The 26739-nt window shown below is 41.6% G+C and overlaps 1 protein-coding gene across 6 annotated transcripts in view; it reads left to right on the top strand.

The window, feature by feature from the left end:
* Positions 1 to 5769: 5769 nt before the first annotated feature.
* The window catches only part of kcnc1b (potassium voltage-gated channel, Shaw-related subfamily, member 1b), a 34707-nt gene continuing 13737 nt past the window's right edge, over positions 5770 to 26739 (top strand). For 2 of the 6 annotated variants that reach the window (XM_061917229.1, XM_061917228.1), the window contains exons 1-2: positions 5851 to 6947; positions 24191 to 25106. In XM_061917229.1, the coding sequence (XP_061773213.1) occupies positions 6384 to 6947; positions 24191 to 25106 (1480 nt within the window). In that variant the 5' untranslated portion in view covers positions 5851 to 6383. Of the gene's footprint in view, positions 6948 to 24190; positions 25107 to 25573; positions 25643 to 26739 lie in introns of all 6 variants that reach the window. The other 4 variants (XM_061917230.1, XM_061917227.1, XM_061917226.1 and 1 more) reach the window with 4 other exon arrangements.

Genomic DNA, 26739 nt, shown 5'->3' with positions numbered 1-26739 from the left:
TTCATTTATTCTACTACTGTGGCTTTATTGTTTTGTGTATATTTTATAGTTTTGTGTATCTGAAATAGGATTAGCCACATTGCCATAAATGGAAATTAAATAATATAAAAGAATCCAGAGATGTAGGGGTGCTTTATTTTTTGTTTTACTTTTGTAGATGTTAAATTTGCAGATGATTACTGCAATATATATTTCAAAAAGATTCATTGCTCTTCCTTTTTGCTTTTACCAGTAGCAGTTTAGAAGTCTGGAGTAAAAAAGTGCACAAGTAGGTCAAATGCAGTAGTTAATTTCAGGTGGTTAATCAAAGATCCATACAACATAATCTGATATGATTTCATAGTTGAAAGCACTATTCATGTATTTGTTATGATAAATAAGTGCTAAAAATGTTTTTGCTTGCGCGCTTTGCACGCTCACATGAATTATTTGTGCCCCAGGTGTGCCCCAGTCCAGTATTAGGTCTAGTGACTCCCCTGCTATCGGCATAAAACACCCATCTCGATCGGAAGGACATTTTGATCCGAACGTGTGTGATCGGGTCAGAATAATCCGAATGGCGTGTTTAAATGAAGCACTTTTTTATTCCGGTTTGCCTTTTAACCCGATTAATTGTGTTCATGTGCACATAGCTAGTGAGTGAGGTTACAGAACACAAGCGAGTGTCAATCAAACGCCATTGTAAAATACATGGGCTTTATTTATAAACTAAGACCCTCAATCAATCAAATGTTATCCATCCATCCATTTTCTACCGCTTGTCCCTTTTGGGGTCGCTGGAGCCTATCTAAGCTGCATTCGGGCGGTAGGTGGGGTATACCCTGGACAAGTCGCCACCTCATCGCAACAATCAAACGTCATTCATATAGTTATTTTCATGCACAGGCAAGTGCTTCACACCAAAAAAATAACAAAACACATGCACCCACGCACAGACAGCACTATTGACAATAACAAAATGATGGCATAGCTCAGTGGTTCTCAACCTTTTTTCAATATTGTACCCCCTGTGAATATTTTTTAATTCAAGTACCCCCTAATCGGAGCAAAGCATTTTTGGTTGAAAAAAAAGAGATAAAAAGTAAAATACAGCACTATGTCATCAGTTTCTGATTTATTAAATTGTATAACAATGCAACATATTGCTCATTTGTAGTGGTCTTTCGTGAACAATTTGGAAAAAAAGATATAACAATAACAAACTTGTTGAAAAATAAACAAGTGATTCAATTAAAAATAAAGATTTTTACACATAGAAGTAATCATCAACTTAAAGTGCCCTCTTTGGGGATTGTAATAGAGATCCATCATGAACTTAATTCTAAACATTTCTTCACAAAAAAAGAAATCTTTCACATCAATATTTAAAGTTAATGATTGTCACACACATACTAGATGTGGCGAAATTATTCTCTGCATTTGACCCATCACCCTTGATCACCCCCTGGGAGGTGAGGGGAGCAGTGAGCAGCAGCGGTGCCGCGCTCGGTAATCATTTATGGTGATCTAACCCCCAATTCCAACCCTTAATGCTGAGTGTTAAGCAGGGAGGTAATGGGTCCATTTTTTATAGTCTTTATGGAACATGTCCACAAAAAATCGAGCTGTCAATGCTGAATATTGCATTTTGGCATTTCTTTTCACAGTTTATGAACTTACATTCATATTTTGTTGAAGTAATATTTAATAAGTATATTTATAAAGGATTTTTGAATTTTGCTATTTTTGGAATATTTAAAAAAAAAATCTCCCGTACCCCTTGGCATACCTTCAAGTACCCCCAGGGGTACGCGTACCCCCATTTGAGAACCACTGGCATAGTTCATCCACACTGGAGAAAAACTATACAAAAAAATCGTCATCTAAAAAAATAAAAATACATTTTAAATATATGTAAAAATACTAAATACAAAAAAAACAACATAATACAATGAGAATAATAGTAGTAATAATAGCAATAAATGCAGTACAATTAAAAATAGGTTAATTTAGGTAATTTGGGGGCGGCATGGGGTGGTGGGTAGAGCAGAAACGTGAGAGTTGCAGGTTGGCTCCCCGCCTCTTGCCTTTCAAATCACTGCCGTTGTGTCCTTGGGCAGGACACTATACCCTTGCCCCCAGTGCCGCTCACACTGGTGAATGAATGTTTGGTGGTGGTGGGAGTGTCATGATCCAAGACTTGGATCATGTCATGTTCTGTTTTGTTTCTGTTTTGTTATCACAGTCTGTTTTGTATTTGACGCCTTTAGTTCCGGGTGGCACTTTCTGTTTTGTTTTGGTTGCCTAGTTACGCATTTAGTGTCACCTGTTTCTTGTTTTTGATCACGCGCACCTGTCCCTGATGATTTCTGCCCCTATATATGCCTGTCTTTGCTTGCCTTTCGTCCTCGGACTTTAGTTTGCTACATGCAACAGATGACGTCGCATTCCTGCATTGTGGTAAAAGACCTTTGTTATTCGATTAGCTTCCATGCTATTTTGTTTGTTTACTTGTCCCTAGTTTACATACTAGCGCTTTCTGTTCCTTCTAGCTCCCACACTAGTTCTGTTGGTTTTTGTTAGTGCCTTTGTGGCAGTGACTTTGGTTCTTAGTCTGTGTCTTAGTGTGTTAATAAATCATTATCTTTACCCTCACGCTGTGTTCCATCCTCCACTGCACCCACGAGAGAACAACTTTTCACCACGATGCCAGCTAGACGTCACATGGAGGGGCCCTAGGCGCAAACTGGCAGCCACGCTTCCGTCAGTCTACCTCAGGGCAGCTGTGGCTACAAATGTAGCTTACCACCACTGAGTGTGAATGTGGAGTGAATGAATGATGGGTTGTCAGTTCTTTGTGCAGCGCTTTTAGTGTTTAAAAAAGCGCTATATAAATGTAATCCGTTATTATTATTAATTTAAGTTAAATTGAGATAAATAAATAATATATGTATGAGGAAAACATAAACAATTAATCCATCCATTTTCTGCCACTTGTCCCTTTTTGGTTGGCGACGGGTGCTGGAGCCTATCTCAGCTGGTTTTGGGCGGAAGGCGGCGTACACCCTGGACAAATCGCTACCTCATCGCAGGGCCAATTTAGTGTTGCCAATCAACCTATTCCCAGGTGCATGTCTTTGGAGGTGGGAGGGAGCCGGAGTACCCGGCGGGAACCCACGCAGTCACGGGGAGAACATGCAAACTCCACACAGTCCCACAGTGCTGCTATAGAAATGATCGCCATCTAAAAAAATAATGATAAAATGTATTTTGAAATATATGTAAAAATACTGAATACCAAAAACAAAAAGATGATACATTGAGAATAATAGTAGTAATAGCAATAAACACAGTACGGTTGAAAATCCGTTAATTAAAGTTAAATTGGAATAAATAAATAATGAATGAATTAACAAAACATAAACAATAAATAAATCCATCCATTTCCTACCGCTTGTCCCTATCGGAGGTGCTGGAGCTTATCTCAGCTGCATTCGGGCGGAAGGCTTTGTACACCCTGGACAAATCGCCATCTCATCGCAGGGCCAACACAGGTAGACAGACAACATTCACACTCACATTCACACACTAGGGCCAATTTAGTGTTGCCAATCAACCTATCCCCAGGTGCATGTCTTTGGAAGTGGGAGGAAGCCGGAGTACCCGGAGGGAACCCACGCAGTCACGGGGAGAACATGCAAACTCCACACAGAAAGATCCCGAGCCCGGGATTCGAACTAAGGACCTTCGCATTGTGAAGCACATGCACTAATCCCTGTTCCTCCATACTGATATAGAAATCATCGCCATCTAAAATTTTTTTATAAAATGTATTTTGAAATATATGTAGAAAGACTAATTACTAAATACCAGGCATCACAGTGGTAGAGGGGTTAGTGCGTTTGCCTCACAATACGAAAGTCCTGAGTAGTCCTGGGTTCAATCCCGGGCTCAGGATCTTTCTGTGTGGAGTTTGCATGTTCTCCCCGTGAATGTGTGGGTTCCCTCCGGGTACTCCGGCTTCCTCCCACTTCCAAAGACATGCACCTGGGGATAGGTTGATTGGCAACACTAAATTGGCCCTAGTGTGTGAATGTGAGTGTGAATGTTGTCTGTCTATCTGTGTTGGCCCTGCGATGAGGTGGCGACTTGTCCAGGGTGTACCCCGCCTCCCGCGCGATTGCAGCTGAGATAGGCTCCAGCGTCCCCCGCTACCCTTAAGGGAATAAGCGGTAGTAAATGGATGGATGGAATACTAAATACCAAAAATAAAAAGATAACACAGTGAGAATAATAGTAGTAATAATAGCAATAAATACAGTACAATTGAAAATAGGTACATTTAAGTGAAATTGAGATAAATAAATAATGAATGAATAAACAAAACATAAACAATAAATATATCCATCCATCCATTTTTTACCGCTTGTCCCTATCGAGGGGTACTGGGGCTTATCTCAGCTGCATTCGGGCAGAAGGCGGTGTACACTCTGGACAAGTCGCCACCTCATCACAGGGCCAACACAGATAGACAGACAACATTCACACTCACATTCACACACTAGGGACCATTTAGGGTTGCCAATCAACCTATGGGAATAATAGCAATAACAGAAAAATAATGTAATACAAATTAAGAACCTAATGGAAAACTAAGCCCCCTTTTCTCTTTGTACAGGCAAGAACTAAGTGTGAAGCTGTACCTAACAAAGTGTCCACAAGTGTTTTTCGCCTAAATGGATTGTTTCCTCCTTCTAATGCAGTGGTTCTCAAATGGGGGTACACGTACCCCTGGGGGTACTTGAAGGTATGCCAAGGGGTACGTGAGATTTTTGTTTAATATTCTAAAAAATATATTTATTGAATAATACCTCAACAGAATATGAATGTAAGTTCATAAACTGTCAAAAGAAATGCAACAATACAATATTCAGTGTGCTGTGATGAGGTGGCGACTTGTCCAGGGTGTACCTCGCCTTCCGCCCGATTGTAGCTGAGATAGGCGCCAGCGCCCCCCGCGACCCCAAAGGGAATAAGCGGTAGAAAATGGATGGATGGAATATTAAGTGTGGACAGCTAGATTTTTTTGTGGACATGTTCCATAAATATTGATGTTAAAGATTTCTTATTTTGTGAAGAAATGTTTAGAATTAAGTTCATGAATCCAGATGGATCTCTATTACAATCCCCAAAGAGGGCACTTTGAGTTGATGATTGCTTCTATGTGTAGAAATCTTTATTTATAATTTAATAAATGGGTTGTACTTGTATAGCGCTTTTCTACCTTCAAGGTACTCAAAGGTAATCACTTGTTTATTTTTCAACAAGTTTTTTTTGTCATATTGATATCTTTTTTTCCAAATAGTTCAAGAAAGACCGCTACAAATGAGCAATATTTTGCACTGTTATACATTTTTAAAAATCACAAACTGATGACATAGTGCTGTATTTTACTTCTTCTTTTTTTAAACCAAAAATGCTTTGTTCTGATTAGGGGGTACTTGAATTAAAAAAAATATTCACAGGGGGTGCGTCACTGAAAAAAGGTTGCGAACCACTGTTCTAATGTACAACAGCGCCCTCTGCTGACTAATTAAGCACAAGTCAAGCCTCCTTTGTTATGATGAGGCACACATGAACAGTTTAGTTGACTCTCTTCTTTCCTAACAGAAGTAAATGACAGCACAAGGTACCAGTGCGCATGCGTGTGATGGCTATTACAACTTGCATCAATCTTCTTTGTTTTCATGCACTATTAGTGTCCCACGGAGCACTGTGCAGACACCTTAGTGTAGTACATGATTGTTGGGCTGCATTATCAACATTGTCTTTGTCTTTAAGATCGAGTTCCACTCCCCCTTACACGCACACGCACACGCACTGCCTCCCGATCTTGACTGCATGTGTGCCTCTTTGTGCCCCAAAATTGGCCGAGTGAGGGAGGAGAGGGAAGTGTTGATGAGACAAAGAGCCGCAGGCTGTGCGTCGGCGTGAAGGAGGAGGGATCGAACACCAAGGAGGACCATCATCATCATCATCATCCTCGTCACCATCACCAGCAGCAGCAGTCACCTTTTTGTCAAAGTCACCAAGCAGATCATTAAAAAGGTGAAGAAGAAGAGGAGTTGGTGTTTCTTCTTGGATCTTGGTGATGATGAGACGTCCATTGCCGTCCATGTGATGCCATTGGCTGCGTTCATTTTGGATTTCGCCCCCCGCCTGGCAGCACGTCTTTTAGCGCCAAAGTGCCCCGCCAAATGCTCGTCGAGCTGCGGTGATTTTCCCCCGCTGCTGCTGCTGTTGGCGGGAGACGACAGGTGTCTCGGCGCGCCGCTTTTTCCCGCGCTCGCACTCACCTTTGCGACGATGAGGGGAACTTCCGTGAGCGATGCCTAAGGGGCGCGATGGGCCTGAGCGACGACAAGGATCGCATCGTGATCAACGTGGGAGGGATCCGGCACCAGACGTACCGCAGCACCCTCCGCACCCTGCCCGGCACACGCCTGTCGTGGCTGGCCGAGCCAGACGCGCCCAACCACTTTGACTATGACGCCAAGATCGAGGAGTTCTTCTTCGACCGCCACCCGGGGGTCTTCGCGCACATCCTCAACTACTACCGGACAGGGAAGCTGCACTGCCCCGCCGATGTGTGCGGACCTCTGTACGAGGAGGAGCTGGCTTTCTGGGGCATCGACGAGACGGACGTGGAGCCCTGCTGCTGGATGACCTACCGCCAGCACCGGGAGGCGGAGGAGGCCCTTGATAGTTTCGGCGGGGGGGGACTGTTGGATCTGGGCAGCGACGACGCCGAGCCCGACCAGGAGCACGGGGAGGACGACGTGGATGAGATGACGAGGAGGCTGGCGCACGGAGACTCTCCGGACACGCGGAGTGGGAGCTTGTGGAGCCGCTGGCAGAAGCGCGTCTGGGCTCTCTTTGAGGACCCCTACTCCTCTAAATATGCAAGGGTGAGTTCTTTGCATCCTCCATTAGAACTATACCATCTAAGTTAGTGGTTTTTTTTTTCAACCATTTTTGAGCCAAAGCACTTTTTTTTCATTGAAGAATGTCAGAGGCACACCACCAGCAGAAATAATTAAAACATGAAACTCAGCAGACAGTAAAAAGTCGTTGTCGCAATTGTTGGATATGAATTCAAACCATAACCAAGAATGCATCACTGTAGCTCTTGTCTCAAAGTAGATGTACTGTCACCACCTGTCACATCACAACTTATTTTCATTTTTCTTGGTGTTTTCCCGTGTGTAGTGGTTTAGTTCTTGTCTTGCGCTCCAATTTTAGTGGTATCTTCCTTGAACGCAATTCCCCGCACCTGCTTTGTTTTTGCAAATCAATACTATTTAAGTTGTGCGGACGCTATCCTTCTTTGTGGGGACATTGTTGATTGTCATGTCATGTACGCGTGTACTTTGTGGACGCCGTCTGCTCCACACGCTGTAAGTCTTTGCTGTCGTCCAGCATTCTGTTTTTGTTTACTTTGCAGCCAGTTCGGTTTTAGTTCTGCATAGCCATAAGTTTCAATGCCTTTTCTTAGCAGCACTCGCCTTTTGTTTATTTTTGGTTTAAGCATTGGATACCTTTCTTACCTGCAAACCGTTGTCGTCGTTCCCGACATCTACAAAACAATTGGCTACCTGCTGCCACCTACTGATATGGAAGAGTATTGCGCGGTTACTCAGCCGAGCTCTAGACAGCACCAACACTCAACAACAGGTCATTTGCAGATTATAATTACTGGTTTGTAAAAAATATTTTTAACCCAATTAGGTGAAATTACATAAAGTCCCACGACACACCAAACATTATCTCACGGGACACTATTTGTGCCGCTGCACAGGGGTTGAAAAACACTGCTCTAAGTTATGGCAATTCATTGACTTTCAAAAAAATCAAGCATCTAACCAGCTTGTTTCACTTTTATATGAGAAATAATTCTGACAGGATACCAGAATTTTTTTCTCCCCCAATTATAAAACTCCAGCAACATTTTCATGAATCACACAAAAAGTGTAATAAAAATGTATTTCTAGCAGACATTCAGAGTCTCTTACATGGGTGAATTATGGCCACTTGTTGCTAGGCAGAGACAGAACTGAAAATGCCAATGACAAAGTGATCATATTTCAGGGAACAGGGGTTAGTGCGTGTGCCTGACAATACGAAGGTCCTGGGTTTCTGTGTGGAGTTTGCATGTTCTCCCCATGACTGCGTGAGTTCCCTCCGGGTACTCCGGCGTCCTCCCACCTCCAAAGACATGCACCTGGGGATAGGTTGATTAACAAAACTAAAATGGACCTGGTGTGTTACTGTGAGTGTGAATGTTGTCTGTCTATCTGTGTTGGCCCTGTGATGAGGCGGCGACTTGTCCAGGGTGTACCCCGCCCTCTGACCGAATGCAGCTGAGAAAGGCTCCAGCACCCCCCGCGACCCCGAAAGGGACAAGCGGTAGAAAATAGATGGATGGATGGAGTTCTTTGCGTTTTCCATTATTACCATAGGATTAAGTTATGGCCATTCATTGACTTTCAAAAAATGAAGCATCTAACCAGCTTGTTTCACTTTTCTGTGAGAAATAATTCTGACAGGATACCACGATTTTTTTTTTCAGGATTATAAAACTCCAAGAACATTTTCATAAATCACACATAAAAAGTACAATAACAATGTATTTCTAGCAGACATTGAGAGTCTCTTACTTCAGGGGTCCCCAACCTTTTTTGCACCACGGGCATTGTACAGGCATTATTTGCAGGGACCGGCTTTCCACTTGTGCCAGATAAATACAGCAAAAATAAATGCATGAAAACGCTAAATTGTTTCTTTGCAATGTGACTGCAGATGGAAATCATCCTTTGGCTACAATCTGACACATCTCTATTTCAAATGTTCATTGATGTGCATTGTATCATGTCACAAAGTTCTAACAAATGGCAACTTCCTGTGAGGAGTTTTAGATGTACACAAATGCAATTTTATTGTCAGAATGTCATACAGGAACATTTTTAAAAACGTTTACTTGAACACACCTTTTTATTTGCTTAAAACGTGGTAACAATTTTAGTTCAAGTCTCTTCTGGGTTTGTTTTGAAGTGTAATTTACCAGCGAGAACACCAGAATGAGTCTCCTCACTCATCTTTGCACTGACGTATGCATTGACTTGATCACTAACCATAAAGCGACATGCTCGAACTCGCAGAAAAACTGGTATATAAGAGTATGTGGTCATAAAAAATTGCATGATTAATCGGCATATTTGCATGATTAATGTGATCATTTTTTTGTGCTTAATCTAGTTAAAACTAGTTATTTTTGACAGCCCTAATTATTACACAATTGTCTATCAATGTATCATATTTTCTTACTAAGAAATTGATGGATAATTGGCTTTGAAATCATTAGGAAATATTTCGGGATTAATGATAACAAAAAATGTATTGGAATATCTTGTTGCATGATCAGATATATAGTATGTTGCATCCAGTACAGTTTTTCTGTCAAAATTGAACAAACAAATACATTTAGTAAAAAAAATAATTAAGTACTTTGTTGAACATCATTTGAGGTGACGACTTGTCCAGGGTGTATCCTGTCTTCCACCCGATTGTAGCTGAGATAGGCACCAGCGCCCCCCCGCAACCCCAAAGGGAATAAGCGGTAGAGAATGGATGGATGGATGGATATTTCCAGGCTTTCATAAGCCATATGAAATATTGTGGTGAGTCAGAGTTTTAAGTTAACTTTAAGCCATTTTATCACAAATTTCTAAGAAATGATTTTGGAAAGCTGTGATGAGTTGGTGACTTGTCCAGGGTGTACCCTGCCTTCCGCCCCATTGTAGCTGAGATAGGCTCCAGCGACCCCGGAGGGAATAAGCGGTAGAAAATGGATGGATGGATGATTTTGGAAAGTAGTGCAGGTGCGCACACACTATGCAGGGCGATGCGATTTAGCATTTTTATCTCTTCATAATCTTTATTCTGCATTTATTTATATTTGTATTTACATGGATACATACTATTCTTGTTCCTTATTTTTGTAAAAAAAATGTACTTTTTAGGTGAGGGAATATGTAAAATAGTGACATCATTGTCAATGCATACAGAATAGATATGGTATCACCCTATTGAATGTTTACAATGAAAAAACAAGCAGAATTAAAATATTTTATATATTATATATATTGGTGGGATGTGCATGTATGAATTATTTTTTAATCCAAATCCTATTCTATAATTGCTATTAGGGATTCTTTCCTTGATAAAAAAAAAGTTACTTTTATAAAAAATAAGAAATATAACAACAAGCCAACCTTTTCAACAGCTTTTTGAAAGGATCTGTTTCTCAAGATCCAGCTCCCCGAGAGCCATAAATCCAATCTCTATTTTCCAACTGTAGTTTGTGAGCTACCACTAGCATTACTAACATTATTTTGAGTAGTTCACCAAATTGTCAAAAATTATTTGCTTCAACTCTTAGAATTTTAAAACCGTTCAATTCAGCTTATATTTAAGTTATTATTTAATTACCACAAATTAGTATAAAACAATGACTACACTGCTTAAGTGGAGATCTGCTTAGTAAATAAAGTACAAGTTTTTCCAGTCATAAATAAAACACAAATCGCTCACTTATCTTTTCTTTTTGTCAAAGTCGTTCTAAATAATGATAAAAGTTGGAGGTCGCTGCACTAGAATTTTATATTTTATATATAAATATATATATATATATATATATATATATATATATATATATATATATATATGTTTATAAATAAACTTTTTTACTAAATGTATTCTTTCTTTTTATTTTGAGACAAAACAATACATGCAATCGCAAAATGTTAACTTAAATATTGGCTAATTTTGCAAAAATATATTATAAAACATTCAAACCTTTTTTTTAAATAGAAATAAATACTAATAATAATGTTTCAAAGCAAGTTATCCATCAAATTGTGCAATCTAAAAGTGGCAATAGATTTCATTGTAAAATTGTGGAATTGTTTTTTACAGCCTTTTTCTCCAAATGAAAATAACAGTATTTTTTACTGTAATAAACTATGGTGGGTTTTGGCATTTACAGTAATACACCGAAAAATCGACAGTTTTTGATTTGCGGTAAAAAACCCCAACAACAAACAAACTGGCAGCTCAGGTGCCAAAATGTTACTGTATAATTGTAGCGTTTTTTTTATTTAAAGTAAAAAAACAAATGTAAATTTTACAGTAAAATTCTGGCAACTGAGCTGCCTTTTTTCCCCCTCAATAAAACAAGCAGCACTGTTTTTCCATTTACAGTAATATACAAAAGATTTTGAGGTGAAATTATTGCAACTTACCATATTTTTTTCAAAATGTTTTTTTCTACAAATAAAATGCATTAAAAAAGTTTGTAGAAAGAGTATTCACTGTTAGAAGCGGCCCTCTGGGGCCAAACATAACTGCGATGTGGCTCTCAGTAAAAATGACTTGGACACCTCTGCTCTACAACAACTGAGGCAAAATGCAGTGCACTACCTGTTTGCAACCAGCAGAGGTGCTGTTGATTCAGTTTTTACAAGTTTGTGGTCTAAAGTAAAGCAACATATTAGTTATGAGAAGTTAAGACACAGCCACAAAGAGCACTGTCATTGCAACAATATTATTCTGACATGCAAACAGGGGATCAGAACCTTCAGGACAAAATTGTACCATTATATTGCAAATATGATTTAAAAACATCAATAATTGTTTCAATTTTGCTCATTTATTAACCAAACACTCTATTTGCAATTGAATTACTACTCTGTATGAAATATTAAATACAAACCCCGTTTCCATATGAGTTGGGAAATTGTGTTAGATGTAAATATAAACGGAATACAATGATTTGCAAATCCTTTTCAACCCATATTCAGTTTAATATGCTACAAAGACAAGGTATTTGATGTTCAAACTCATAAACTTTATTTTTTTTTGCAAATAATAATTAACTTAGAATTTCATGGCTGCAACACGTGCCAAAGTAGTTGGGAAAGGGCATGTTCATCACTGTGTTACATCACCTTTTCTCTTAACAACACTCAATAAACGTTTGGGAACTGAGGAAACTAATTGTTGAAGCTTTGAAAGTGGAATTCTTTCCCATTCTTGTTTTATGTCGAGCTTCAGTTGTTCAACAGTCCCGGGTCTCCGCTGTCATATTTTACGCTTCATAATGCGCCACACATTTTCGATGGGAAACAGGTCTGGACTGCAGGCGGGCCAGGAAAGTACCCGCAATATTTTACTACGAAACCACGCTGTTGTAACACGTGGCTTGGCATTGTCTTGCTGAAATAAGTAGGGGCGTCCATGATAACGTTGCTTGGATGACAACATATGTTGCTCCAAAACCTGTATGGACCATTCTGCATTAATCGTGCCTTCACAGATGTGTAAGTTACCAGTTCCTTGGGCACTAATACACCCCCATAACATCACAGATGCTGGCTTTTGAACTTTGCGCCTAGAACAATCCGGATGGTTATTTTCTTCTTTGTTCCTGAGGACACCACGTCCACAGTTTCCAAACATAATTTGAAATGTGGGCTCGTCAGACCCCAGAACACTTTTCCACTTTGCATCAGTCCATCTTAGATGAGCTCGGGCCCAGCGAAGCCAGCGGCGTTCCTTGGTGTTGTTGATAAATGGGTTTTGCTGTGCATAGCAGAATTTTAACTTGCACTTACAGATGTAGCAACCAACTGTAGTTACTGACAGTGGTTTTATGAAGTGTTCCTGAGCCCATGTGGTGATATCCTTTACACACTGATGTCTGTTTTTGATGCAGTACCGCCTGAGGGATCAACGGTCCGTAATATCATCGCTTACGTGCTGTGATTTCTCCAGATTCTCTGAACCTTTTGACTATTTTACGGACCGTAGATGGTAAAATCCCTAAACTCCTTGCAATAGCTCGTTGAGAAATGTTGTTCTAAAACTGTTCGACAATTTGCTCACGCATTTGTTTACAAAATGGTGACCCTCGCCCCATCCTTGTTTGTGAATTACTTAGCATTTCATGGAAGCTGCTTTTATACCCAATCATGGCCTCCACCTGTTCCAAATTAGCCTGCACACCTGTGGGAGGTTCCAAATAAGTGTTTGATGAGAGTTTCTTAACTTTATCAGTATTCATTGCCACCTTTCCCAACTTCTTTGTCACGTGTTGCTCGCATCAAATTCTAAAGATAATGATTATTTGCAAAAAAAAAAATGTTTATCAGTTTGAACATCAAATATGTTGTCTTTGTAGCATATTCAACTGAATATGGTTTGAAAATGATTTGCAAATCATTGTATTCCCTTTATATTTGCATTTAGCACAATTTCCCAACTCATATGGAAAAGGGGTTTGTAAATGACCGAAATAAAAAGTGTCCTTAATGTAGAATGGCTACTGTTCACAGGAGTGAATTAGGATTGCTATTTGCAGGGCACAGGGATCCCTGGGTAGACTGGCTAAATGGGTCAGCAACACATTAGGAAAGCAGTTCTTTTGCACCAGCAACATTTTTGTGGCAAACCTCCAGACAAAATCAGGTTGGAGGTGAGCATTTTTGTGCTTGCTTTTGGGCATTTTTCCCATCCAGGTAGAGCAAGCCTTTAAACAGTAACAATGATTTGACACCTTCTGATGTTTTTTTTCCCCAACAAGTGTTCCCCCTCAGAAGCATGCAGAGCTGCATGCTGCTTTGGCAGCTGCAGCATCCTGAATATCAGAGCCCACCTCCAGCAAAAGCCAGCTCTAATTGGCAACTTCTCTCTCTTATAGCAAGCACAGCACTTTAAAAGCCACAAAAGGCTTCTTCTTGCAAGTGTCACCTTCAAATCCACCACAGCAGAGACGTACAGAGTGTCTTCTCAGTTTCCACAAAAGCAGAGGGAGGATTGACAGAACTCCTCTTAGACAGGCAAGAAAATTAATTAGAACAGAGACCCAGAGTTAATTACAGACTGAATTCACAGTGGATACATCAGTGGAAAAGCCTTGTCACGCCACACCGGTGCAGGCGGCAGTGAGAGTTAACCAGTAATGATCACATCATGTTCACCTGGCACCCTCCCCCAATGCTCACACTGTCCCAAAGTGTCAACGACACGTCATGCAAGGGGCGGTGTGAGGACATGCAGTGTTTGAAGACTGTAATTGTTCACACAGCCTCCATGGTGCTAATGGTGGGTAAACCGATTATGACAGAGACCCTGCAAAAAATAACAGTTAGGGCCCTCGATTAGCACGTATAAATCATTTATCAGCCGGCCTCCACTAGTAGTCACATGCCAAAAGCAATTACCTACTTTTTGAGTTTGGCAGCCTCAAAGACAAAGATGCATAATACATTATTGCTTTAAACACGGACTTCATAATAGGTTGTGTGGTACTCCGGACTCATTTGAGTTAAGCAAACATGGTTTATATGTGATGTAAATATACATTTAGTTCAATATAAGGTTTTTCCAAAGGCCAGTTTTTCCACAGCAATCACTTGCCTGCATGGCTTTGATGGAGCTGGTGTGCTTGCAGTTAATCGTGTATTGTACTGGGATTTTGTTGCGGGGTGTTATTTTGCACACAACACACTGTAGAGGGGGCGGAACGCACAACTGTGTTATGCAACACAACACAACACAACACAATACCACACGCAAGATTTGGAATCAAACTGAACACGACTGCTCCTTTGTGTGTCATTTCGTAGCTAATCGATTGATAATTAACTGGAGTTTCAAACACACAAAGTGGTGCATCCATCCATCCATCCATGTTCTACCACTTGACCCTTTCGGGGCCGCGGGGGGTGCTGGAGCTTATCTCAGCTGCATTCGGGCGGAAGGCGGGCTACACCCTGGACAAGTCGCCACCTCATCGCAGGGCCAACACATTTAGACAGACAACATTCACACTCACATTCACGCACTAGGGCCAATTTAGTGTTGCCAATCAACCTATCCCCAGGTGCATGTCTTTGGAGGTGGGAAGAAGCCGGAGTACCCAGAGGGAACCCACTCAGTCACGGGGAGAACATGCAAACTCCACACTGAAAGATCCCGAGGCCGGGATTGAACTCAGGACTACTCAGGACCTTTGTATTATGAGGCACATGCACTAACCCCTCTTCCACTGTGCTACAAAGAGGTGCAATGTTATGTAATTTTTGGGTACTTTAGTTTCATAACTAACTATTGTATGTTTGTGGACAAATTCCTCTTTTTGCTGCATTTCTTAGCACTTCTGGCATGTGTGTGTTTTATGCTGCTGATTTTTGAGTGCGTGGCTGCGGGGGTTTGTGTTTGTGCACAGAGCTTGCAGGGACGTAATATAGTGCCAAATATTCTGTATTTAACTTTAGTGGGAACAATAATCAATAGAGTGCATCAAATTAAGAATTTTGTCAATTGATTGGAATTAATTGTTGATTAATCGCCTCTTGAAGCACATGATTGCATTAATGGTCTGCAACCAGCTGTTGATTCAAACTCAACTGTAGTCTGTGGTCTCAAAAGGAACTAAATTACGTTAGTTTTCATGCAGAGCGCTTTTTTATGGCACAACTCCTTCCGGCAACATTATTCAGATAAATAGGGCACTGTCATGGAAACACGGGTGGAGAAAATGTTTTGGAGAGATTTTCCAATCCTATTAAAAATTCAAATTTAACGATCAATGATAAAATGCACTAATAGTAAGGATGTACCAGCCAGCAATTGATATTGGACGGTTTTCGATGCTAAACACAATTGCCAATCCCCTCCAGCTGACACTATTTTTAGTCCCCCGTCTGACCAAGCTCAATCAATCAATGAAAGTTTACTTATATAGCTCTAAATCACGGGTGTCTCAAAGCTGGCTGCTAATTGTGTACCTCAATACAGTGTGGAGCCGCTCCCCCTAAGCCAGTGGTTCTCAAATGGGGGTACGCTTTCATGGCGAGTTTATTGACAGATATAAGTAAGAACTTTACACTACTTTATATTACAAATGGCATCAGCGGAGGATGAATGTCCCATTACAAGAAGATAAACAAAAAGAAGAATCTTATCGACTACTCACATTCATACACGAGGCGTAATTTTTCAGGACTTATGTAGATCCCAAATACAGATCAGCGGTTACCAGAAGGTAAGAAAAGTTGCTTTTGCACAATATTGCGAAACAAAACGCCACATAATACTGTATGTCTTACCTTATACACACAACATAATGATACTCGTATGTTAAAGCACAGTACAATCCATCAAGCGCTGCGGCTTCATAGCTTACCAAAGTCGTACCAAAACATTTTGATAGACTTTTGATGGCCGCGTGTAATGTTCTATATTTTTAATGGAACATATAAAACATATAACATTTACTTAAGTCATATTGCAGTCCACACGTATTTCTTGTGTGTGACTGCCATCATATTGCAGTCAACATATACCTCTTATGGTTGACTGCCGTCTACTGGTCACACTTATTATTTCACCATGTACCAAATAAACATACTTGCCAACCCTCCCGATTTTCCCGGGAGACTCCCGAATTTCAGTGCCCCTCCAAAAAATCTCCCGGGGGAACCATTCTCCCGATTTCAACCCATTCATCCATCCATCCATTTACTACCGGGGTCACAGAGAACACTGGTGCCTATCTCTGCTACAATCGGGCGGAAGGCGGAGTACACCCTGGACAAGTCGCCACCTAATCGCAGGGCCAACACAGATAGACAGACAACATTCACACTCACATTCACACACTAGGGCCAATTTAGTGTTGCCAATCAACCTATCCCCAGGTGCATGTCTTTGGAGGTGGGAGGAAGCCGGGGAACCCGGAGGGAACCCATGTAAGACATGCAAACTCCACACAGAAAGATCCCGAGCCTGGGATTGAACCCAGGACTACTCAGGACCTTCGTATTCCACCCCAGCAACAATATTGGGGGTGTGCCTTGAAGGCACCGCCTTTAGTGTCTTCTATCACCTGAAACCTTCACCCCTTAACACCCGCATCCTGTCCAGGCATCCGGTTTTCCTCCATATAAACAGCTTGCTGGCCCAGTCACATAATAATACAAAGCCTGTTTCCAAATGAGTTGGGAAATTGTGTTAGATGTAAATATAAACAGAATACAATGATTCGCAAATCATTTTCAACTCATATTTAGTTGAATATGCTACAAAGACAACATATTTGATGTTTAAACTGATAACATTTTTTTTTTGTGCAAATACTCATTAACTTTAGAATTTGATGCCAGCAACACGTGACAAACAAGTTGGGAAAGGTGGCAATAAATACTGATAGAGTTGAGGAATGCTCATCAAACACTTATTTGAAACATCCCGCAGGTGTGCAGGCTAATTGGGAACAGGTGGGTGCCATGTTTGGGTATAAAAGGAGCTTCCATGAAATGTTAAGTAATTCACAAACAAGGATGGGGCGAGGATCACCACTTTGTAAGCAAATTGTCGAAATCATCAAAAGGTTCAGAGAATCTGGAGAAATCACTGCACGTAAGCGATTATATTACGGACCTTTTATCCCTCAGGCGGTACTGCACCAAAAACCGACATCAGTATGTAAAGGATATCACCACATGGGCTCAGGAACACTTCATAAAACCACTGACAGTAACTACAGTTGGTTGCTACATATGTAAGTGCAAGTTAAAACTCTACTATGCAAAGCAAAATCCATTTATCAACAACACTAAGGAACGCCGCTGGCTTCGCTGGGCCCGAGCTCACCTAAGATGGACTGATGCAAAGTGGAAAAGTGTTCTGTGGTCTGACGAGTCCACATTTCAAATTATATTTGGAAGCTTTGGACGTGGTGTCCTCCGTAACAAAGAGGAAAATAACCATCCGGATTGTTATAGGCGCAAAGTTCCAAAGCCAGCATCTGTGATGGTATGGGGGTGTATTAGTGTCCAAGGCATGGGTAACTTACACATCTGTGAAGGCACCATTAATGCTGAATGGTCCAAACAGGTATTGGAGCAACATATGTTGTCATCCAAGCAACGCTATCATGGACGCTCCTGCTTATTTTAGCAAGACAATGCCAAGCCACGTGTTACAACAGAGTGGTTTCGTAGTATAAGAGTGCGGGTACTTTCCTGACCCACATGCAGTCCAGACCTGTCTCCAATCGAAAATGTGTGGCGCATTATGAAGCGTATAATACGACAGTGGAGACCCTGGACTGTTGAACGACTGAAGCTCTACATAAAACAAGAATGAGAAAGAATTCCACTTTCAAAGCTTCAACAATTAGTTTCCTCATTTCCCAAACGTTTATTGAGTGTTGTTTAAAGAAAAGGTGATGTAACACAGTGGTGAACATGCCCTTTCCCAACTATTATGGCACATGTTGCAGCCATGAAATTCTAAGTTAATTATTATTTTTAAAAAAAAATAAAGTTTATGAGTTTGAACATCAAATATCTTGTCTTTGTAGTGCATTTAATTGAATATGGGTTGAAAAGGATTTGCAAATCATTGTATTCTGTTTATATTTACATCCAACACAATTTCCCAACTCATATGGAAACAGGGTTTGTAGATAGATAATACTTTATTGATTCCTTTAGGAGAGTTCCCTCAGGAAAATTAAAATAATGTAGCGTCGGACAGGTTTTAACAATGGTCTTTACTCAAAGATGTCAAAAAATGCTGACACGTTGTATGATCTTTTAACTAGTTTAACGATAACGGTAATTTCAAGCACACACACACACAAGTGAATGCAATGCATACTAGGTCGTATAAACAACTTTAACACTGTTACAAATATACACATTTCGGAAGAATATCCGCACCGTAACACAGCAGAACAAATACCCAGAATCCGTTGCAGTACTACCTCTCTCCTCCTCCTACAATAACATCTACGGCTTTTGGAGCTCAGTGAACAACTGCACACACAGCAAGAAGAAGACGAAGCAGAAGAACGAAGAAGAAATACGCTTGCAAGTTCCAAAATGATTGGAAAAAATAATTTAATTTCATCCAGGACAGCTCGAGGGGGAAGGGGTATGCTGCCTGCACCTCAACCCTGCCCCTGCAACCACGCCCCCAACACCCTCCTTTACTCCCCCATCTCTCGAATTTGGAGGTCTCAAGGTTGGCAAGTATGCAAATAAAATAGCTGAGGTCGGTCAGCAAAACCAGAATTATTCTCACTCATGAAGGATCGCTATTAGAAAATCGGCAGCAAAAGACCCTGGTCGGAACATCCCTAACTGATAGTTGATCAAATAAATGTGGTCAGTGACAAGTGACATAATGCTTAAGTATGAGATATCGTGTGTCTAGTTTGATGTTTTAATAGTAAACAATCATGCTGTTTCACTCAAGAAAGAAGAGGGAGGCTGGTGCTTACAGAACAAAAGTCATTGGGCTGTGAATCAAGTCAACAATAGTTTAAATGGACAGGAAGCAGAGGTTTGTAAATAGCAGCTAAGAATTGCCACTGATGACATGTTGTAATGAGGGGCCTGTTTTCCATCTCAGCTTGCATGAATGGACTTGAATGAGTGAGTTGCTGTTTTCCTCCTTTTACTCGGCGGACTAGAAGACTCATGCTGAGACATGCCCTATTCTCTGTCCCTCTCTCATTCATTCAAGACCCCACCCAGCCTCTCTTAACTAAACCGTGCATTAGCTTGACAGCTCAATTTCACTCACTGAATCTAAATTTAGTGACTTTATATTTCCCTGTGATCTGCTTGTGGCACGTTCCCAGCCCCCCCCTCCCCACACAGACACACACACACACTTGCAGGCGTGGTCACACTTTACTGTAATCCAGTATGATCGGATGAAAGCGCAAGGACAGGGTTGCAATCAATACCCAGGAGAGCGTACTGTATCGGTTACACCCATGTAGCAAGTATAAGCATCAGAAATATCAGAGGCTAAATGTGATGAAATGCAGTCATCGGATCAATGCCGATGACAAGCAGAGTATACGCTACACCCTGCAGGGATGATGCAGGTTTCTCATAAATAGGGGACTTCATCTAAATGAGCCTCAGCCTGCTATTAGTTGGTCACCTGGTCAATGTGACCTTGAGTGGGGAAAGACTTGCTATAAAAATGACTCTAAAAGGAAGAACCTTAGTTTTACATGCAGTCACAGGAGCAGAAATGAATGCCGTTGCTTTGGTAAAATGCGTGACTTTGCGATGGAGCAGAGAAGTGAGTGTTGAGCATTTATTGGCCCCATTCACACTGCACACCAAATCTGATTTGTTTGCCCTCAAGTGACAAAGATCTGATCCAAACGCTGCAAAGTGCTTCAAATCTGATTGTTTTACCATCAGATTCAGGTCAGATCAGGAGGTATTCCTGAATCCGATTGGAATCTGATCTTTTCAAATGTGACGGCAGTCTAAATGTGGTATCAATCAATCAATCAATGTTTACTTATATAGCCCTAAATCACCAGTGTCTCAAAGGGCTGCACAAACCACAACACAAACCACTACGACATCCTCGGTAGGCCCACATAAGGGCAAGGAAAACTCACACCCAGTGGGAAGCCGGTGACAATGATGACCCAGTGGGACGTCGGTCACAATGATGACTATGAGAACCTTGGAGAGGACGAAAGCAATGGATGTCGAGCGGGTCTAACATGATACTGTGAAAGTTCAATCTATAATGTCAGCTTTGGGCAAGCTACGAAAAGATGCAGTTGCCAGCGGAAATGGATATTTCATCACAACATCCGGTTTAATTTTTTGTTCAAGACGACCAAGTTTTCGGTGCATCACTTGTCAATAGTACGCAAATAATAGGCTATATGTAATATATGAATATATGTTTTGATTCCGAAGAAAAAGTGGAATTGACGCTGTGGCGCTTTTGCTTACATGTGGGTTGAAATATAAAGCTGCTAATGTTGGTGTCTCCTCTACACAACAGCCATATAAAGATTATAACCCTCCCAAATACATTAAGCTATATACATCCATTCATACATTAAAAAACCCAAATTGAGTGAAGTGGGCACTTTGTCTAAATCATAAGTAAATACAGAATACAATTATTTGTAAATCCTTTTCAACCTATATTCAATTGAGTAGACTGCAAACACTACTTAACATTTGAACCCATAAACGCTGTTATTTTTTGCAAATATTAGCTCATTTGGAATTTAATGCCTGCAACATGTTTCAAAAAAGCTGGCACAAGTGGCAAAAAAGACTGAGAACGTTGAGGAATGCTCATCAAACACTTATTTGGAAAATCTCATAAATTGGGAAGAGGTGTGATTGGTTATAAAAGCAGCTTCCATGAAATGCTCAGTCATTCACAAACAAGAATAGGGCGAGGGTCACCACTTTGTGAACAAATGCAGGGGCAATTTGTCAAACAGTTTAAGGAAAACATTTCTCAGCGAGATATTGCAAGGAATTTAGGGATTTCACCATATACGGTCTGTAATATTATCAAAAGGTTCAGAGAATCTGGAGAAATCACTGCACGTAAGCGGCATGGTCGAAAACCAACATTAAATGCCTCAGGCGGTACTGCATCAAAAACCGACATAAGTGTGTGAAGGATATCACCACATTGGCTCAGGAACACTTCAGAAAAACACTGTCAGTAACTGCAGTTTGTCGCTACATCTGTACGTGCAAGTTAAAGCTCTACTATGCAAAGCGAAAACCATTTATCAACAATACCCAGAAATGCTTCCGGCTTGGATTGGGCCCGAGCTCATCTAAGGTGGACTGATGCAAAGTGGAAAAGTGCTCTGTGGTCCGATGATTCCACATTTCAAATTGTTTTGGGAAACTGTGGACGTTGTGTCTTCCGGACCAAAGAGGAAAGGAACCATCCGGACTGTTATAGGTGCTAGCACCAAGTCCAAGGCTAGCACCAAGTCCACGTCCAAGGCTAGCACCAAGTCCAAGGCTAGCTCCAAGGCTAGCACCAAGTCCACGCCAAGCACCAGTGCCTACACCACGCCAAGCACCAGTGCCTACACCACACCAAGCTCCTGTACCTGCACCACGCAAAGCTCCAGAGCCTGCACCACGCTGGGCCCCAGCGCCTGCACCACAACAGTTACCATTACTTGCTCCACGCCTTGCACTAGTACCTGCACCATGCCAAGTGCCGCCAGTCGCAGCTCCTCGACGCAAAGTTCCGCCAGTCGCAGCTCCACGACGCCAAGTGCCGCCAGTCGCTGCTCCACGCCGCCAATCTCCAGTGCCACCAGTAGCAGCTCCATGCCGCCAAGCTCCAGTGCCACCAGTAGCAGCTCCATGCCGCCAAGCTCCAGTGCCACCAGTAGCAGCTCCATGCCGCCAAGCTCCAGTGCCACTAGTAGCAGCACCATGCCAAGACCCGCCGCCTGAAGCTCCACGCCAAGACCCGCTGCCTGCCACGATGACGACGCGTCAGCCTCCTTGTCGGCCCCGAATATGGCCGTTACCTGGTCATCTGCCACGCCAGGTGCGCCGACCTTCTCGTCGGCCACGGATGTGGCCCTTCCCGGGTCGCCCACCTCGTCAGGTGCAGCGGGCCTCTACGCATCGCCGCCACCTGACTCTGCCCCGGTGGATGCAGGGACACGTGGTCTGGTTTCTTCCTCCATCGCTCGCAGGACCGCCCAAGAAGCCTTGTCCAAATTTCTTGCGGAAAAACGTTTCTGCTGGCAACTTCTGTCACGACTTGGACTATGACTTCGAGATAGTTTGTTTTTCCAACGAAAAAGGAAATTTGCACGAGCCAGACGAGAATGTGAGTACATTTTTAATTATTAATCTAGTAAACTAAAAAAAAAGGCAAACAAAGGGCGCGCACAATGGCAGACAACATACTTGACTAATAAAAAACAAAAGACTAGTACAAAGGCTACAAACTATAAACATGAACAAAAACACTTGCACTGTGGCATGAATAACAAAACTTACGTGGCGTGGACAAAACAAACAGCATGGTATGGAGTTGAGGGATATGTGGGAAGTTGCCTGGTAACTCTGGCTTAAATACTAGGCTATGAAAATTAACAAACAGGTGTGAGGGCTGAAGACAGGGGCGTGACATGAGGGCCAGGTGAAAATTAATGAGTTGTCATGATAGCAACACAAACCAGGAAGTGCAAAACAGGAACTGTGTCCAAAAAACAAAACACTACATGACCAAAACAAAACATGATCCCCTGGGCGTGACATTGATAAGGATTTGCAAACAATTGTATTCTGTTTTTATTTACCATTTCCACGACGTGCCAACGGACGGCACGGTGGTAGAGGGGTTAGTGCATCTGCCTCACAATACAAAGCTCCTGAGTACTACTGGGTTCAGTCCCGGGCTCGGAATCTTTCTGCGTGGACTTTGCATGTTCTTCCCGTGACTGCGTGGGTTCCCTCCGGGTACTACGGCTTCCTCCCACCTCCAAAGACATGCACCTGGGGATAGGTTGATTGGCAACACTAGATTGGCCCTAGTGTGTGAATGAGTGTGAATGTTGTCTGTCTATATGTGTTGGCCCTGCGATGAGGTGGCGACTTGTCCAGGGTGAACCCCGCATATCGCCCGAATGCAGCTGAGATAGGCTCCAGCGACCCCCCGTAATCCCAAAAGGGACAAGCGGTAGAAAAATGGATGGATGGACAACGTGCCAACTTCACTGGTTTTGTACTTTCATTTACTTTCATGTAGTAAAACACTTATTTTAAGGTGTTGCGACTTTAATTTTATTTTGTAGTAGTAGAGACTTCCTAGCCTATCTCAACTTCCTTGGTTTTCACTTTATCGAAGCGCACATGTAAGTGACGTGGAGGCCACATTGGGGCCGGATTGGGTCCTCATGCGTGTTTACACTGGATAAAAGTGATACACTGATAAAAGTCATATTTTACTTGCAGTGAAACAGTCCGCTGGAAAAAAAAATCAGATCTAAAAAAAAAACCCATTTGGGCCACTTTGGCCTATAGTGTCAACGTAGTCATTGATTGTTCCCATTTAATCGCACTTTGGAAGACACAGAGCACACGACTGTCACTGATAAAGCAGATGCTGTTGTATCAGATTGAATTGCATTGCTAAGAATGGCTGCCTGAGCTTGATTACATTGCGTGAATGATCTCACTCTACTCTCTCTCCTTCTTCACCCCATCACACACCCCCTTCCCCTTTCCATTGCTTGCTCCCCACTGCCCAGTGGGTGGCCCTGGCCTCGCTGTTCTTTATCCTGGTATCCATCACCACGTTCTGTCTGGAGACCCACGAGGCCTTCAACCCCATCATCAATCGCACAGAGTTGGAGTTGGTGAACAACATCACGGTGGAGCGCATCTACCAGGAGCCTGAGACGGCGGCCTACCTCACCTACATCGAAGGTGTTTGCGTGGTTTGGTTCACTTTTGAGTTCCTAATGCGAATAACTTTCTGCCCAAACAAATTTGACTTCATCCGGAACGCCCTGAACATCATCGACTTTGTGGCCATCCTGCCCTTCTACCTGGAGGTGGGCCTTAGCGGGCTCTCCTCTAAGGCAGCTAAGGACGTACTGGGTTTCCTCCGAGTGGTCCGCTTTGTAAGGATTCTGCGAATCTTCAAGCTCACTCGCCACTTTGTAGGTTTGAGGGTACTGGGCCACACCTTAAGAGCCAGCACCAACGAGTTCCTTCTCCTCATCATCTTCCTCGCATTGGGTGTCCTCATCTTTGCCACAATGATCTACTACGCAGAACGGATCGGCGCCAACCCCAACGACCCTCGAGCCAGCGAGCACACGCAGTTCAAGAACATCCCGATTGGATTCTGGTGGGCCGTGGTGACCATGACGACCCTGGGCTATGGGGACATGTACCCTCAGACGACCTCCGGAATGTTGGTGGGAGCCTTGTGCGCCTTGGCAGGCGTGCTGACCATCGCCATGCCAGTCCCCGTGATTGTCAACAACTTTGGAATGTATTACTCCCTGGCCATGGCGAAACAGAAACTACCAAAGAAAAAAAACAGGCATATTCCACGAGCACCCCAACCTGGTTCTCCAAACTTCTGTAAATCAAGCATCAGCTCACAACATCAGAGCCCTATCGCCCACGACGACGTCTTCGAAATCAAGTTTCAAGGTAGGATAAAACTCTTTAAATATAACTGATATATTCCAACACTCTTGTGATTCATCGTTGGTGTGTTGGCCTTAAGAAACACACATCACAATTTATGTTTATCTGTTCCCACACTTCAGTCAGCTCACGAGTTAGGCTTCAGACTTTTCCAGCAGAACATCAATAAAATACATGATTTAGGATTTTACACTTTGATTGGGGGGTGAAAACAGACTTAGGCCAATTATAACGATGTATGTATTTGATCATTCTGACTTTTATTTTATCCTGAGACCACCTTGACCAATTACACAAATAAATGTCACACTTTCTTGTGTTAGGTTTTTGGGAAAATTATGGCTATATCTGATTACTTGATTATTTGAGCAAACTAATCAATAGATTACTACTTACTAAAATAATCAATAGCTGCAGCTCTAAACAAAAGATGACTTAAGATAACGGGACCTAACCATCTTTTATTCTAGGGCAGGGGGTACACTTCCATCGTGACTCAAATGGAAAACAGAGAAGAAGAAAAAAAACCTATGAGAACTGTAAGAACAACATGGAGAACAACATTCTTGTTTTTTTGGTTGCATCCATCCATTTGTATTAGTTAGTTAGGCTACTTTATGCTGTCGTAAGGAATAAAAAAATATTTTGGGAATAAACGGACAAAAAACATAATTGGCTCCAATGAAAATGTTGAGATTCTGCACTTGCAGATGTGCCTCCCCCACAAACAATATTTTAACCACCTTTTGGATTTAAAATACCATATTTCTGCAGTTAGTGGTCAGGGCCTGGTATTTACACAACTGCAGATAGGACAAAGGCATACTGTATATTAGGGGGAAGGATGTCCTGAGCCGATGTTGATAGTGGTCCGATATCAGCAAAAAACAAGTATCGGCTTGCATCTAAACTCTTTAATATAAGCTCTGATACTAGCAGTCTTTCAGCGTGTTTACTTATGGCCACTTAACATCTCAATGTCCTCCAATAAACTTACAAAGTTGGTATTTTCTTGTATTTTAGTGAAGTTATTGACAAAAGGTAAACATGCTAGGCTATGCCGTAGGCCAGTGGTTCTCAATCTTTTTTCAGTGATGTACCCCCTGTGAACATTTTTTTAATTTAAGTACCCCTTAATCATTTTTGGTTGAAGAGATAAGGAAGTAAAATACAGCACTATGTCATCGGTTTCTGATTCATTAAATTGTAAAGTGGTCTTTCTTGAACTATTTGGGAAAAAAAGATATAAAAGTAACTAAAAACTTGTTGAAAAATAAACAAGTGATTCAATTATAAATAAAGATTTCTACACATAGAAGTAATCATCAACTTAAAGTGCCCTCTTTGGGGATTGTAATAGAGATCCATCTGGATTCATGAACTTAATTCTAAACATTTCTTCACAAAATGAGAAATCTTTAACATCAATATTTATGGAACGTGTCCACAAAAAAATCTAGCTGTCAATACTGAATATTGCATTGTTGCATTTCTTTTCACAGTTTATGAACTTACATTCATATTTTGTTGAAGTATTATTCAATAAATATATATATAAAGGATTTTTTAATTGTTGCTATTTTTATTAGCAACATTTAAAAAAATCTCATGTACCCCTTTGCATACCTTCAAGTAC

This window comes from Nerophis ophidion, linkage group LG12 (genome assembly GCF_033978795.1).
Source record: "Nerophis ophidion isolate RoL-2023_Sa linkage group LG12, RoL_Noph_v1.0, whole genome shotgun sequence".
Classification (NCBI taxonomy): domain Eukaryota; kingdom Metazoa; phylum Chordata; class Actinopteri; order Syngnathiformes; family Syngnathidae; genus Nerophis; species Nerophis ophidion.
The sequence above is the reverse complement of the archived record's forward strand: the minus strand, read 5'-3'. Positions and strand labels throughout refer to the sequence as shown.